The sequence below is a fragment of the Podarcis tiliguerta genome (genome assembly GCF_965153285.1).
Source record: "Podarcis tiliguerta genome assembly, chromosome: 3".
Classification (NCBI taxonomy): domain Eukaryota; kingdom Metazoa; phylum Chordata; class Lepidosauria; order Squamata; family Lacertidae; genus Podarcis; species Podarcis tiliguerta.
Genome location: NC_139536.1, coordinates 47,455,868 through 47,469,054, shown reverse-complemented (window position 1 = coordinate 47,469,054; position 13,187 = coordinate 47,455,868). Strand labels below are relative to the sequence as shown.

General features: G+C 41.3%; 1 protein-coding gene across 4 annotated transcripts in view; it reads left to right on the top strand.

The window, feature by feature from the left end:
- Positions 1–12,819, top strand: part of FAM120B (family with sequence similarity 120 member B) — a 40,455-nt gene extending 27,636 nt beyond the window's left edge. For 2 of the 4 annotated variants that reach the window (XM_083434104.1, XM_083434106.1), the window contains exons 7-12: positions 3,086–3,292; positions 4,487–4,595; positions 4,986–5,126; positions 7,839–7,928; positions 9,073–12,409; positions 12,726–12,819. In XM_083434104.1, the coding sequence (XP_083290230.1) occupies positions 3,086–3,292; positions 4,487–4,595; positions 4,986–5,126; positions 7,839–7,888 (507 nt within the window). In that variant the 3' untranslated portion in view covers positions 7,889–7,928; positions 9,073–12,409; positions 12,726–12,819. Of the gene's footprint in view, positions 1–3,085; positions 3,293–4,486; positions 4,596–4,985; positions 5,127–7,838; positions 7,929–9,072; positions 12,410–12,725 lie in introns of those variants that run through there. The other 2 variants (XM_083434107.1, XM_083434105.1) reach the window with 1 other exon arrangement.
- The last annotated feature ends 368 nt before the right edge of the window (positions 12,820–13,187 follow it).

The window sequence follows — 13,187 nt, the reverse complement described above, 5'->3', positions numbered from 1 at the left end:
TTTGCATGGATTGATTTATCTGACTGACATCTTATATTTACTGACTCTTACATTTATCCTTGTCAGCATTCATTCAGCCTTTATTGGCATAATCCTTGTCAACATTTCCCTCATTGCAGGCAGAGGTAGGTGGATATGTGCCACTGTTCATATCAATGAGGTTCATCCTTGATTTGGGAATAAGCCAAGTTGCCCTTTAATTTTATACTTAACAAACACTAACATCCATACAACCATCTGGCTGTAGCTATCAGTCATTTAATTAAAGCATCTACTGCACTTTCTTTTAAAGACATCTTTAACAGGTTTAAGATTACCATTTAAAGTCATTTATTGTAGAGATGCAAAGTTTATTGGATCGAAACAGCAATCAGCAGCACAATCTCATAAATGTCTTGAATCACGGAATCATAGAGAAGGGACCCTCAAGTTTTAATCTAGTCCAACCCCCTGAAATGAAAATAGCTTAATCTACACATAGCTCATGCATAACAGTCTTAAACACCTTCTACATTGGGGGAAACAAAACTGCTCTGTAGATACGCAATTATGTTTGAAAAGATGAGTGCTCCTCCTCTTCTTCTCTTCCTCCTCCTCTTCCTCCTCCTCCATTGTTTTCCTTTTCCCAGGACCATGGAGTCAATGGATCTTTTTTACTCTTCCAAGGAAAGCATCCTTCAGCCACTTCTGCATGGGAGCTGTGAAGCCATTCCATGCACTTGAGGCTGCATGACAATGATGGGGCCCATAACATGTTTCCCCCTGGGTGGGAAAATCCCATGTGGCTGTGAAGGGCGCTGCAAGTATACTAGAAACAGAAGCTGGTGTCTTTGCCCAGAGGTTGATTGTTTGCATTTAAAGCTAGGGTTCTGTTACCACACTGGTCTATGCAAGTATAAGTGTATGAAGAAAAAAAAGTGCTATTACATTTTTTAAAAAACTGATGATGGAAAGCTTGCCTAGTCATGGATAGTACCATATGGTAAGCTCAAATAGGCTATGAGTATGAGGTGGGAGCAAGTTCCCCAGTCGGGGATTGTAAAAAGAAAGGGGACCAGAAATGTCTCTTCGGTAGGATCTACACTGCTGGTGTGGCACCTAAAATGAATGGGACTGCCTATCACCAGTAATTAAGTCATCCATCAAAGACAAAATGCACACACCTCACAGCAAGAGCTGCCAGGTGGGGCTGTGTCCTGGTTCTCCTCGTGCTATGGGCAAAGGGTTTTGACTCAGCTAGGCATTGCTGGAAAGCATTCAGGCAAAAGCAGCTTGTGTATAGGTAGCAGTAGGATCCCTCCTGCTCCACCGTCCCCACCATCCTTCCCCCGGTCCTTTGATTTCTCATTATGTGTTCCTGGGAGGCTGCTGCAGCTGGCACAGCCTCCTTGCCATTCAGGCAGCCCCACACTGAGCGCATTCTCAGGGTTGCACATGTTTGGTACTGCTGGGATGGTAAACTAACAGCAGGCCCGTAGCCATGGGGGTGGAGGCAGCTGTGAGTCCCCCATGATATTCTAGGCTTCCCACCCCCCTAGCCTTTGCTTGTGGAGAGATAAAGAAAATATCCAGGCATTATTCCACCCAGTTGCTCAGTAAGAAGTAAATGGGCTCCTTCTCTTCCTGGGTTCTTGGTGCGAAAGCAGTTGGACGTTAAAATTAATAACTAGTAAGTGGATTTAACCAGTTGCCTGTCTTTAAAACATCAAAAGGCTTATATATCTGGCATTTTGTTATTTGAATGTTTTGCTTATCCTCTCTGTGCCCTCCAATATATCCAGCATAGAATGTCTAGCTACAATATATCCAGCTACAAGCAGGTCTGACTACTTGTCACATCTCCAAATCCAGTCACTTTTTTTGGGGGGGGGGCAGTGTCTAGTGGCCTTCTTTGTGTGATGTGCTCCAACAATACTTTCCCTCACTTTTCTAAGAATTAGATAGGTTTGTCTCTTATTTTTCCCTGTATTGGGGGGGGGGGGTTGTAGCCACAGCATCTTCTGTATGGCGGAGGAAGGCAACAAGACACATGACTACAATTCGGAGCCATTCTTCCTTCCAGCTCCTGTTTTGAGGCATATGCAGTCAGTGCTTCATTTATCCCCATCTCATCCACTAAACATTGCTGTCAAAATTAGAGATACCGGCCATGTTTGCATCTCACAATAAGCCAAGGCTGGTGGCTTTTCATCTTTCATTGGGAATGAGCGGCATGCTTCATTCCTCCCCTGGCAGAAACCAGGAAGGCTTGGTTTCTCATGGCATCTGAACCTGGGATCATGGTTTGTTTCCCCCTAACAAATCAGAATTGCAAGACATTCCCTAAGCTATGGTTTGTTGTTGGCTTCTGAATTCTACCTTGTTGGGGAGAAGCAAACAACGATCCTGGGTTCAGATGCCGTGGGTAGTCAAGTATAATGGCAGCTTCCTGGTTTATTTGTCCCCCCTTGCATCATAAATATGGCCCTGGTACAAGCGAAGAGTGGAGTGGAAAATTCTGGAATGTACTTCTGCTGTACCTATGTATGTATGTACTGTATTTACTGCCCTTCCTCCTAAAGGAGACAAGGGTAGCAAATAGGAAGCAAAAAAGCAAAAATATTTATTTGAAACATTTTAAAAACAATTCTAATAAAGATGGAGACGAGGCTTAAAAGGCTGTTTGGAAGAGGAAGGCCTTCAGTAGGCATAGAAAAGACTGTAGGGATGGCACCTGTCTAAAGGGAAGATATTCTAAAGGGTATGGGCCACAACACTAAAGGCCCAATTCCTACACTGCATGGAACAGACCTCCTGATAAGATGGTATAAGTCAGGCATAGGCAAACTTGGCCTTCCAGCTGTTTTGGGACTACAATTCCCATCATCCCTGACCACTGGTCCTGTTAGCTAGGGATGATGGGAGTTGTAGTCCCAAGACATCTGGAGGGCTGAGTTTGCCTATGCCTGGTGTAAGTTGTGTAGAGCTACACCGAAACAAGCACCTTGAGAGTAGCCCAATAGCTAATTGATATATTATTGTAACGGAATCATGGTAAGCACAGGCAACAACTCCTCTCTCTCTTCCCTTTTAAATGCTTTAACAGCTTGCTCAGGTTGATTCAAGAGGTGTCCAGCTTGGCTCTCTCTTCATACGTGGCCTAGGTTTGATGATTACAGCCAATAATACCTGTGGCCTCCCCTTTAAAGCGGATGACATAATGGCGTGGAGTGTATTTGATGGAAACCTCTTTCACACGAAATACCTGCAAGCCCACAGAGGATGCTCTTTACATGATCTTTTGGAAGGCAATGTAAGTACATAAGCCTGGGGTGGGGGTTGTTTTATTTAAAAGAAAAGCAAGCTTAGTTTGGGGATAATTTTTATTTTAAGAAAGCTAACCATGTCTTCTTTGGAAAATAAAAGAAGGTTTTCAGTGGTAGTAAGTACTTCACCTTTGCAAACTTTTGTGCTTTTCCAGCAGTGGAAATCCACCTTGTCAAATTGAAAAGAGATCCCACTTGCTAATTGTTTATGTTGCTGATGTAATGAATAAAAATATAAACGCAACCATCTTCTTCAGTTTTTATTTTGGTCTTGAGCTGAAAATCTAAAACTTGTTTCTAGTTCCTTTGCCTTTGTCCATTCTGAGAGCCACCAGGCAGGGTGGGTAATGTTAATTATTATTAATTAATTAAATTTGTATACTGCTCTTCATCTGAAGAGTAGAGCAAAGTCCCTTACAGCCAGTGTCAGGATTCTAATCCAGATCAGGGCCCTGTGCCAGCGGTTCACAGCATTTCTGTGCTGGTTGGGGAGAAAGATAAACCTATCCTTCTGCAGGCAGATGACAATTATCCAGAGACTGGAGGAGATTCCCCATCCATTAGGGCCTTAAGTCATACATAGACAACTTGGTGAACCTGGAGGTGCTCATTGAAATCACACTGTACAAGTCTCTCTAGCAGCTCTGCAACATAACTGACCTGACTGGAAGCACACAGTGCTGAGCTAGAAGTGAAAGGATGTATTGGCACTGAGTCCCTAAAGTATAAAGTAAAGGTAAAGGGACCCCTGACCATTAGATCCAGTCGTGGCCAACTCTGGGGTTGCGGCGCTCATCTCGCTTTATTGGCCGAGGGAGCCGGCGTACAGCTTCCGGGTCATGTGGCCAGCATGACTAAGCCGCTTCTGGCGAACCAGAGCAGTGCACAGAAAAGCCGTTTACCTTCCCGCAGGAGCGGTACCTATTTATCTACTTGCACTTTGACATGCTTTTGAACTGCTTGGTTGGCAGGAGCAGGCACCGAGCAACGGGAGCTCACCCCGTCGCGGGGATTCAAACTGCCGACCTTCTGATCAGCAAGTCCTAGGCCCTGTGGTTTAACCCACAGTGCCACCCGTGTCCCTACAGTATAGCCTAGATAAATGTTCTGGGGATTTCAGTGTGACCTCTGAAAATGAGAGGGAGAGTTTGCCATTGCTTTCATTATTTCCTTGTCTGCAGGAATCTTGGCTTGCCAAGTTTCAGGATTTGATGTCCCTTATTCACAAAACTTGCTCAGCAAGAGGCAGGATAATTCAGAGCAGACAGCGACTGGACAGCTTTGTGACAGGTAGGTACCATGTGAGTTCTTTTTGCAAACCACTTTGAGGTGTGTGTGTTTGCATTAACAGACGGTTTGTGTGGCAAAAGAAACATATATGGCAATATACCTGCAAGGTGTGCATGGTTTCCTATACGTATCTATACAGAAAACTCACCAAATATGAAGCTGTCCCTACGCATGCCCACAATAAGGACCATGTTCATTGCGTCTGTGCTTTTAAATTACAGTAGTTAGTAATTTTCAAGTTTTGCTTATAGCAGAATATCAATAATTAAGTCAGCTGAAACTTTAAATTAATGTATATGCTATAACTTTCAGTTAGCTTTCAACTTGAGAACTCTGGATTTTATTTTGTTAGTGCGCTAGCAGTTTCAAGTGTCATAAATTCCTTTCCAGAGAGACCAGGAAGGGGAAGAGGTACTCACTTTCGGAATCCAAACAGAATTCCATCTCGTCCTTATCGTGATCAGGGCAGTGACTCTCTGTGGTGGAGAGACCGTCAGCCCCCTGGCCATTCATATGAATCCCAGCCTCCAGGTAAAAAGAACGCAGCTTATAGATTAGCATTCAACTGCATACTTGCAAAATCTTTCACTGCATCAATATTTTGATATATAAAAGCATGTATTAAAAGACTTTAACTTAACCACTGACAAGCTGTTAGCTGACTTCATACAGTGAAATGTAGGAATAGGTGAGGAACCAGCTCATCTTAATTATGCATCAGTGACATTTTATAATAAGGTCACAAATAGATTATTGCATCAATAATCACAACAAAATTAAGCATCTCCCTCCATCTATTCTAAATCTGCCCCACATATGTACGCAAAATTTTCCTGTTTAAGCAGAAGCTTTATGTCATTTGTTTTATTCCAGTTTCTTAAGGAATTTCAGTGGCGTGTTGTGTCAATCGCTTGCAGTTTCAGATTCTAATTTGTTACCCAATTCAGTATGATTGAGCTTTTGTGCAGAATCTCTATTTAATGGGTCTTGGACATACTTGAAAGTGAGCTTACAATTGCAATAAAGGGTTTTCCTCTTTCAAGCCTGAGATGTATTCAGTGTGATTAAAATATCACACTTAATTGTCTGTAATTTTCCTCCATCTCACCACCACAATTTGGCAGCCCTATATTAGTCCTCTTGTAAACATCGAGCTTAGAGCACCTGTTAATTTATCAGCTGAAACAATGCAAGTTTAATTTGCCACTTTAAACAACTGCCTCTCTAACAAAGTCTTATATCTCTGTATGTGACTGATTTGGGGGTAATTTGGAAGGATTATGACAGCACAGAGTATGGAACCAGGCCAAGCCTTCTCAAAGCTTGGGGTGAAAAAGGCCTGCATAGCCAATCCTCTTGCATCATCTGAGGTTGCCTGAGCAGAGAGGAGGCTGAGCACTTTCTCTGGAGTTCTGTACATTGGGGCAAATGGCCACTGTTCCACCAACATCACCCAGCCTACAACCAATCCATGGCCCGTCAGCTTCCTCCTCCCTAGTGTCAATGTTGCTCTTGCAGAACTCAGCAGGGAGGAGGATGGGAACAAAACTAGAATTAGTTGGCTTTGCCTGTTGTTGGCTCTGGCTCCTCCTACTGGTGATCTCCCTGCAGTTTCAATGGGTACCATCCATGACCTGGTTCTGTGTTGGGTATTTCGTTCTTCTCCCACCCCCAGAAGAAATTACAGAGAAAAACAACTAGTTGAGAATTCAGAGGTTGTGCCCCTTCTCACAGCATCCACTGGCCAGAGAGGAAGGAAGCAGCGTGATTTGGATTTCCTAATAGGACAGTGAATTGTCCCTCTTGACTTGAATCCTTCATGGCATTCAATTAAAAGAGATAGGACTTCATCCTCTGAGAAAGTAGAAGCCATACCTCTTTCTTCATAGAAGGCAGGCACCAGGAGAGGGGAGTGTGAGTTCCTCCATTCAAACCAAACACCTTCAAGGGCTGCCTTAGCAGGGCCTGTTTTCTAATGTTTAATCTCACACTCAGTAAGAGACCACATCCAGTTTCCAAATCTCTTACTGCTTTGCATAAATACACTGGTAGTTTTGAAGCAATGCACATTTGAGTTCAAATTTATGTTAGTATTTCGTGGCAGGCAGGAATTGCTTCATGCAATAAGCTAAGTATGGACTGTGAATTGAAGCATCCTTCCATTCAAGTTGGTCTCAGATGTTCATAAAGTTACCTGAAACAGCCATTGTTGATAGATAATTCATAACTCCATTAGGGTGTAAATAAAGAGCCATGTTCTTCCAGCTTTTTATTCTACCTCTTCTTCCCATCAATTATAATTCTGTATCCTATGTAGTCCCACAGTGTTCAGTCATGTCCCCTGTGACTTTACAAATCTACATGAAACCACTGAGTGGAATATAGGCTCAAGGTGCTTGTGGTTCACAAGCTGCATGAAAGTAGGAGCAAAACGGGGAATGCTCAAGATGTGTTCACAAACCACTCATCTTGGCTTAGAATTATGTGTGAACATGAGAAATATAGGTTCAAAAACATTGTGTCACCCTGGGTGGGATATAAATTAAGCCTGTCTGGTCTCTTAAATCTGAGGATGAATCCCTTTTCATAGTCCTACCATTAGAAGAGTTATATTGGGTGGTAATACAGTGAAACATCAGTTTTCGAGCATCTCGGGAGTCAAATGTTTCAGCTTTCGAACACCGAAAACCCGGAAGTAACTGCTTCGGTTTTCAAACACTTTTCAGAAACCAGATGTGCAACACTGCTTCCGTTTTCCAGTTTTCCAGACGTAAATTCTTCCAGAAATGCATGCTTTGGTTTTCAAATGTTTCGGAAGTCGAACGGTCTTCTGGAATGGATTATGTTCAAAAACCGAGGTTCCACTGTACTACAAAAAGGGTGTTCTCTGCAGCGGTGCCCACATCATGAAATGCCCTCTCCAGGAAGTATGACTGATGCCAACTATGTTGATATTTCCCCCATTTGCCTGGGCCTTCTCAGGGTTTTCTTAATGGTTTATATTGCTAGGTTGTTATGAGTTTAAAGGGATATTTTATGCTTGGCATTAAGGTTGAATCTAGGGATTTTTTTATCTGCTTTGTTTGTCTGATGGTTTAGCTTTCAAGAGAGCTGTAGATTGCAAGTTGAATGGTGGGATAAAAGTGTGCTGAACAAATAAATCCTAAAATGAATAAAATAATTTCTGAACTGTTACCAGGGATGCTCTTTGAACATTAAAAATAATCTTTTTCCCTCCACCAGGTCGAGGATATGGACCAAGACACCAACCTCCCAGGGGACAAAGATTCTAAGTAAATAGCTGCAATAGTAATTAATGGAAAGAGATAGAAAGTGAGTTAATGAAAAGTTTTTAAAGCTATTTTAAAAGATTTTTAGACGCATTTGTAAAATAAAATAAAATTCTTTTTGGCCCCATTTACTTTTTAAAAAAAACATTTGAATTTGTACCTAGTATAAAACAAGTTTGAGAGTTTTGCCTCAATAAAGCTGTCAGACAAAGGCAGGACTAAGTAATATTGAGCCCCGGAGCTGTATCTACTCCCCAAGGGTTCCACCACCTGGCTTTCTGCCCCCTGTGGCAACAACGATAGGGCAGGCATTCCAAGGGAAGAGATAGTGGGGGAGCCTTTGTACTTCGGTTTATGAGGCCTATATAGCTTACATTTGAAAGTACTGGCCATACTATCTTTAAGGCTACTTCCTCTTGAATATTTGACATCTGCTGTCAAAACACGAGGACCAAATTCTCTAGTGTGGATGTTGACATGGGAGGCAATGGGTGAGGTCTTGATACAGTTGCCGTAGTTTTCTTTATTAATGTTTCTCCTGAATTCACTGATCCTCCCCCAAATAAATAAAGTTAAAATAATGTAAAACTGTGTTATCACAACATACATACATACATACATACATACATACACAGCACATTATCCCCTCCCAATGTCTTCCTATTCTCTTAATAAATGGTTTCAGAATTGCAGCCCAGAGGCAGTTCAACTTTACATCTAGGTGGTCTATAAACCAAGCTATCAACACCAGCATCATAGTTTTATAACATTTGTCCATAACCAGCAGGGAATGCCCCTCAGGTTTTTAGGGTTGTTGTTGTTGTTTTTGCTGTGTAACATGGTGTAGTCTATTTTAAAGAGCTGAGAGCACCTAAGCACATACATATTTGTTGTTGTTCTTCTAGTGCATGATCCGAGGTCCTTGTCTGAGGTATAGAATCGACTTGCATAGACAGAATTAAAAATAATTATCACAGCAAATCAACATTCACCTACACTTGTCTGTTATCAGCTAGAGAGTTATAAAGATCAGGAGGGGCTTACTTATGTAGTTCCAAACTGTTGTTGCAAACAAAAGTTTCATTTCATTTTGTATTGCCACACAAACATGGCAAATGTTCTTTTTTCTGTGAATATATAGAGTAGTTGCTTACTTTAGCTCCATGACTGTTTGTTTGTGTTTTTAGGTGGCCCCAGATGATTCTCCTTCTGGGTGGAACTGGAGGGAGGAAGAGTGAGAGAGGAAAAGGAGGTCTGATAATGTATGGAAAATTAATCATTATTAATCATTAAAACCAATTGACAGGTTTATATTGCTGGAAGAGCAATTAAGCACATTCTAGCTTTTAAAAAATGAGCTGTGTAATGTAGCTTGCCTTGACCTGAAGAGCTATGCTTAAAACACAGCAAAACTTATTATAGTGAAAGGGAAAATCTTCAAAATGGGGTGTGGGCAATCTTTGATGTTTCCAGCTCTTACTGATATGGGTGCTTTTGTGCCAATAAAAAACAATAATTTTATTAGCAGTCAGTTATTGGTACCCACAATGTATATTGGTATATCTCTTTGATAGAACGGCATCCTATTTTTCAAGCAGAGTTCCCAAAGCAGTTCACAGCATACGTAAGACATAATTGAAGCATCAGAGTGAATTGTATTTAAATATTCTAACATAAACACACTTGAAATCTGATTATGGGAGAAATTTAATTCTGGACAAACTAGGAGAGATAAAGGGGCGCGGGTGGCGCTGTGGGTTAAACCACAGAGCCTAGGACTTGCTGATCAGAAGGTCAGCAGTTCGAATCCCCGTGATGGGGTGAGCTCCCATTGCTCGGTCCCTGCTCCTGCCCACCTAGCAGTTCGAAAGCACAAAATGCAAGTGGATAAATAGGTACCGCTCCAGCAGGAAGGTAAATGGCGTTTCCGTGCGCTGCTCTGGTTTGCCAGAAGCGGCTTAGTCATGCTGGCTACATGACCCGGAAGCTGGACGCCGGCTCCCTTGGCCAGTAAAGCGAGATGAGTGCCACAACCCCAGAGTCGGTCACGACTGGTCACTAATGGTCAGGCGTCCCTTTACCTTTTTTAGGAGAGATAAAGATTATATATTTGCTATATTTTGGTGAGTGTACTATGTTTGCATTTAATAAAGAAAAGGGTGGTGATGGGTGTGTAATGCAGCTTTCCCAAATAAAATTAACCCAATGCTATATCATCATAGTTTTGGGCCTATACATATGTAGGTGTGAAAAGCAGAGAAAATAATACAGAATACTATTCAGCTAACAGGCTAACAAGGTGAGAGAGTGTCTGGCCCCTCAACTCCAACCAGTTTTGGATGATGCTCATTGCTTGGATCTATTCTCTTTGACCAGCTCCCCTGCTACAGCAGGCAGAGAGATTGCCATCTCATTTTTAAACCTCTGAGATCAGCAGTGAGTATCCAGGAAGTTCTTTCAGCACAGAGCGCCTAATTCAATCCCTTGTAGGGCAAAGGTGATAGCTAACATTACAGGAGCACATCCCGCCAGCAGAAAATGTATGAATGAAACAGAGTTTATCACATCACTAGGTATCTCTTCTTTAAAACATATATTCAAAATGTGGCGTTTCAAATAGCTCTCATAGAAGGTTCATACAAAGCTAGATAATTTTTTAGCTCTAGTTCATCTTCCCAACTGTGGAAGACACACCAAAATTTGCATGGCACCTGGTGACTCATATAAAGGTTTAAGATAAGTCCTTTCATACCCTGGGGGAACTGAAATAGGTATTTTCTTCTGCTTCTATTTCCTAATCAATGCTTCCTTCCAGCAAACAGTCATACACAATTGATCTTTTAGTAGTAATATCTCCATTTCTTTTCACGAGGACTTTCGGGAATAGCTCAGCCATTTGTAAATAGGCACACAATATATACATACTTTCACATACACAGAAAGCATTTTGAATGCATGTCCAGTGGTCAAAATGATGCAGTGTGTGACTATTGTTAGTTTTCTTCTGGCATAATCATGGCTATACTTTTGCAAAATTCCACTTCAGGTAGCGCTTCCTTGTGGATTGTACCCTTTCTCCTGAATTTAAGCTTGATACAGTGGTACCTCGGGTTAAGTACTTAATTCGTTCTGGAGGTCCGTACTTAACCTGAAACTGTTCTTAACCTGAAGTACCACTTTAGCTAATGGGGCCTCCTGCTACCACCGTGCCGCCGGAGCACGATTTCTGTTCTCATCCTGAAGCAAAGTTCTTAACCTGAAGCACTATTTCTGGGTTAGCAGAGTCAGTAACCTGAAGCGTATGTAACCTGAAGTGTATGTAACCCGAGGTACCACTGTATATGGTCCCTGTCACACAATCTGCATGCAAAAGCAGGCTCTTAAAAAAAAAGTGCACATAAAAATCAAACATCTGTTGAACCAAATTGTAGACTGAAAACAAGGTAATTATGGAGCGCACTGGCTTATCTGATAAAAAATCATTTTGCTCAAGACGTTTATGATTAGAGTCGCTGCTGGCTGTATTTATATTCTAAGTAGATTTCATGTTCATTTATATCTTAAAATTTTGCTCATCTAGGATGGACTTAAATGAGGATTTGAATATCATTTGATATTCACCATTACCTTATCCTACGGCTTTATTGTTCACTAACTCCCTTTCTTATCGTCTCTCTGTCTCACCTATAGTTTTATTATTTGTGGCATTCTTGCATTAATCCTGCATTTCCATGGTATATGCCTTCCAGGTACATGATGTGTGTTATTTGTGTTATTTGCTGTGTGTATCAATGGCATCTTATTATTATTATTATTATTCTTATTATTCTTAGACTTCTTGGTTCTTCTTATTTTTAAGTAACCTTCACAATTTTTAGGATCGATATACTATTTCTTTGTTGATCATTGAGGCTTTTGTTTCTCTCCCTCTTTATTTTCTTTCAGTTCTGGGTTCAAGGTTGCTTTTGACAAAATGTACCATGGCTTGGACCCTAATTTCTCTTCTGTAAATAGAACTCCCCACCTCCCATCCTTTCATCCTCTACAGGTTCCTGCTGAGAGTTAGGAACCTCAGAAAAGCATATGATGTAGGGGATAGGCTGCAGTGGGACAAGGGAATCTCCCCTTTCCCCAAAAAAGAATCCATACATCTTCATATATGTATGGACCATCTTTGCTGTGAGGCCCACAATATCCTCTCCCTGCTTTGCTGGCCTATTTCCACCTGGCTTGGGAGGGTAGGGCCCAGACTGACTCTTGCTTCAAAAGCTGCTGCTACTGCAGAAGGAGCCAGAGGCCATCTTACAAGACCTGCTGCTCAGGAGGGACCAGGGACCAGGAGGTGGGAAGCTTTTGTTGGGATCACGAGTTTAATTTTGGAGAGGCTTAGTTTTTGCTGGTATTACGTTTTTGTTTCTTTATTCTTACACAGTATTATGAATTATGTGGGGATTTTTCAGGTTTATTGTATCCTTATTGAGATATTTTCATTTATTGTTTATGACTTAAATTTAGTTTTAGTTTGTTTGTAATTTTGTAATTCGGTTGATTATGTTCTCATAGAGTCCAATTACGTTTCCTGTTTCTACCAACATTTCCCCCTTTAATAAAGCACATTCATGGGAATCCAGGATCTGAATCATTTTTTCTTGGACCTGTGCATTCCATTTTAACCTTCTATTTCCAAGTATCAGATGTCATGTGTTTGAAAATAGGAACAGAAATCACTGTCTTGGATCTTGTTCATCCACCCTGTTACATTCCATGAGAGAGGTTTAATTGTTTTACAGTGATTTACCCTTAGTCAATTGTTGGCCGATGTGCTCTCGGAGTTTACCAGTTTTTGAGGCATTTTGTAATTCATTTCATGTTGTAAGCTGCTTTGAGCCTGTTATAACTATTATTTGGTGTGCAAATAAATGATAACTGTTGAAGGCTTGTTGTTCTTTCCATAATTGTAATTTATGTTATCCTCCAAAATCACATTATTATTATTATTATTATTATAGGGTGATATACTTCATAGTGGTTCCCAAGATACCATAGAACTTCGTTCAATACACTGTGATCACACACAGTCTTGTAAAAGGTAAAAATAACAGTTACTCAGAATACGTCTTGAAGAGTAACAGACACAGCTGCTTCATTCAGGCAGGCTTAACATGGTAATTGAGTTACTAAGACGTACTTAAGTCTAGGTTAAAAATGGAGCCTGAACTGGAGCTCAGACTTGCAATGATCTCACATTGTAGGCATGGTGGAGATGAGCAGAGCGAGAGGGTGTCCTGGCAAGGAGGAGCAT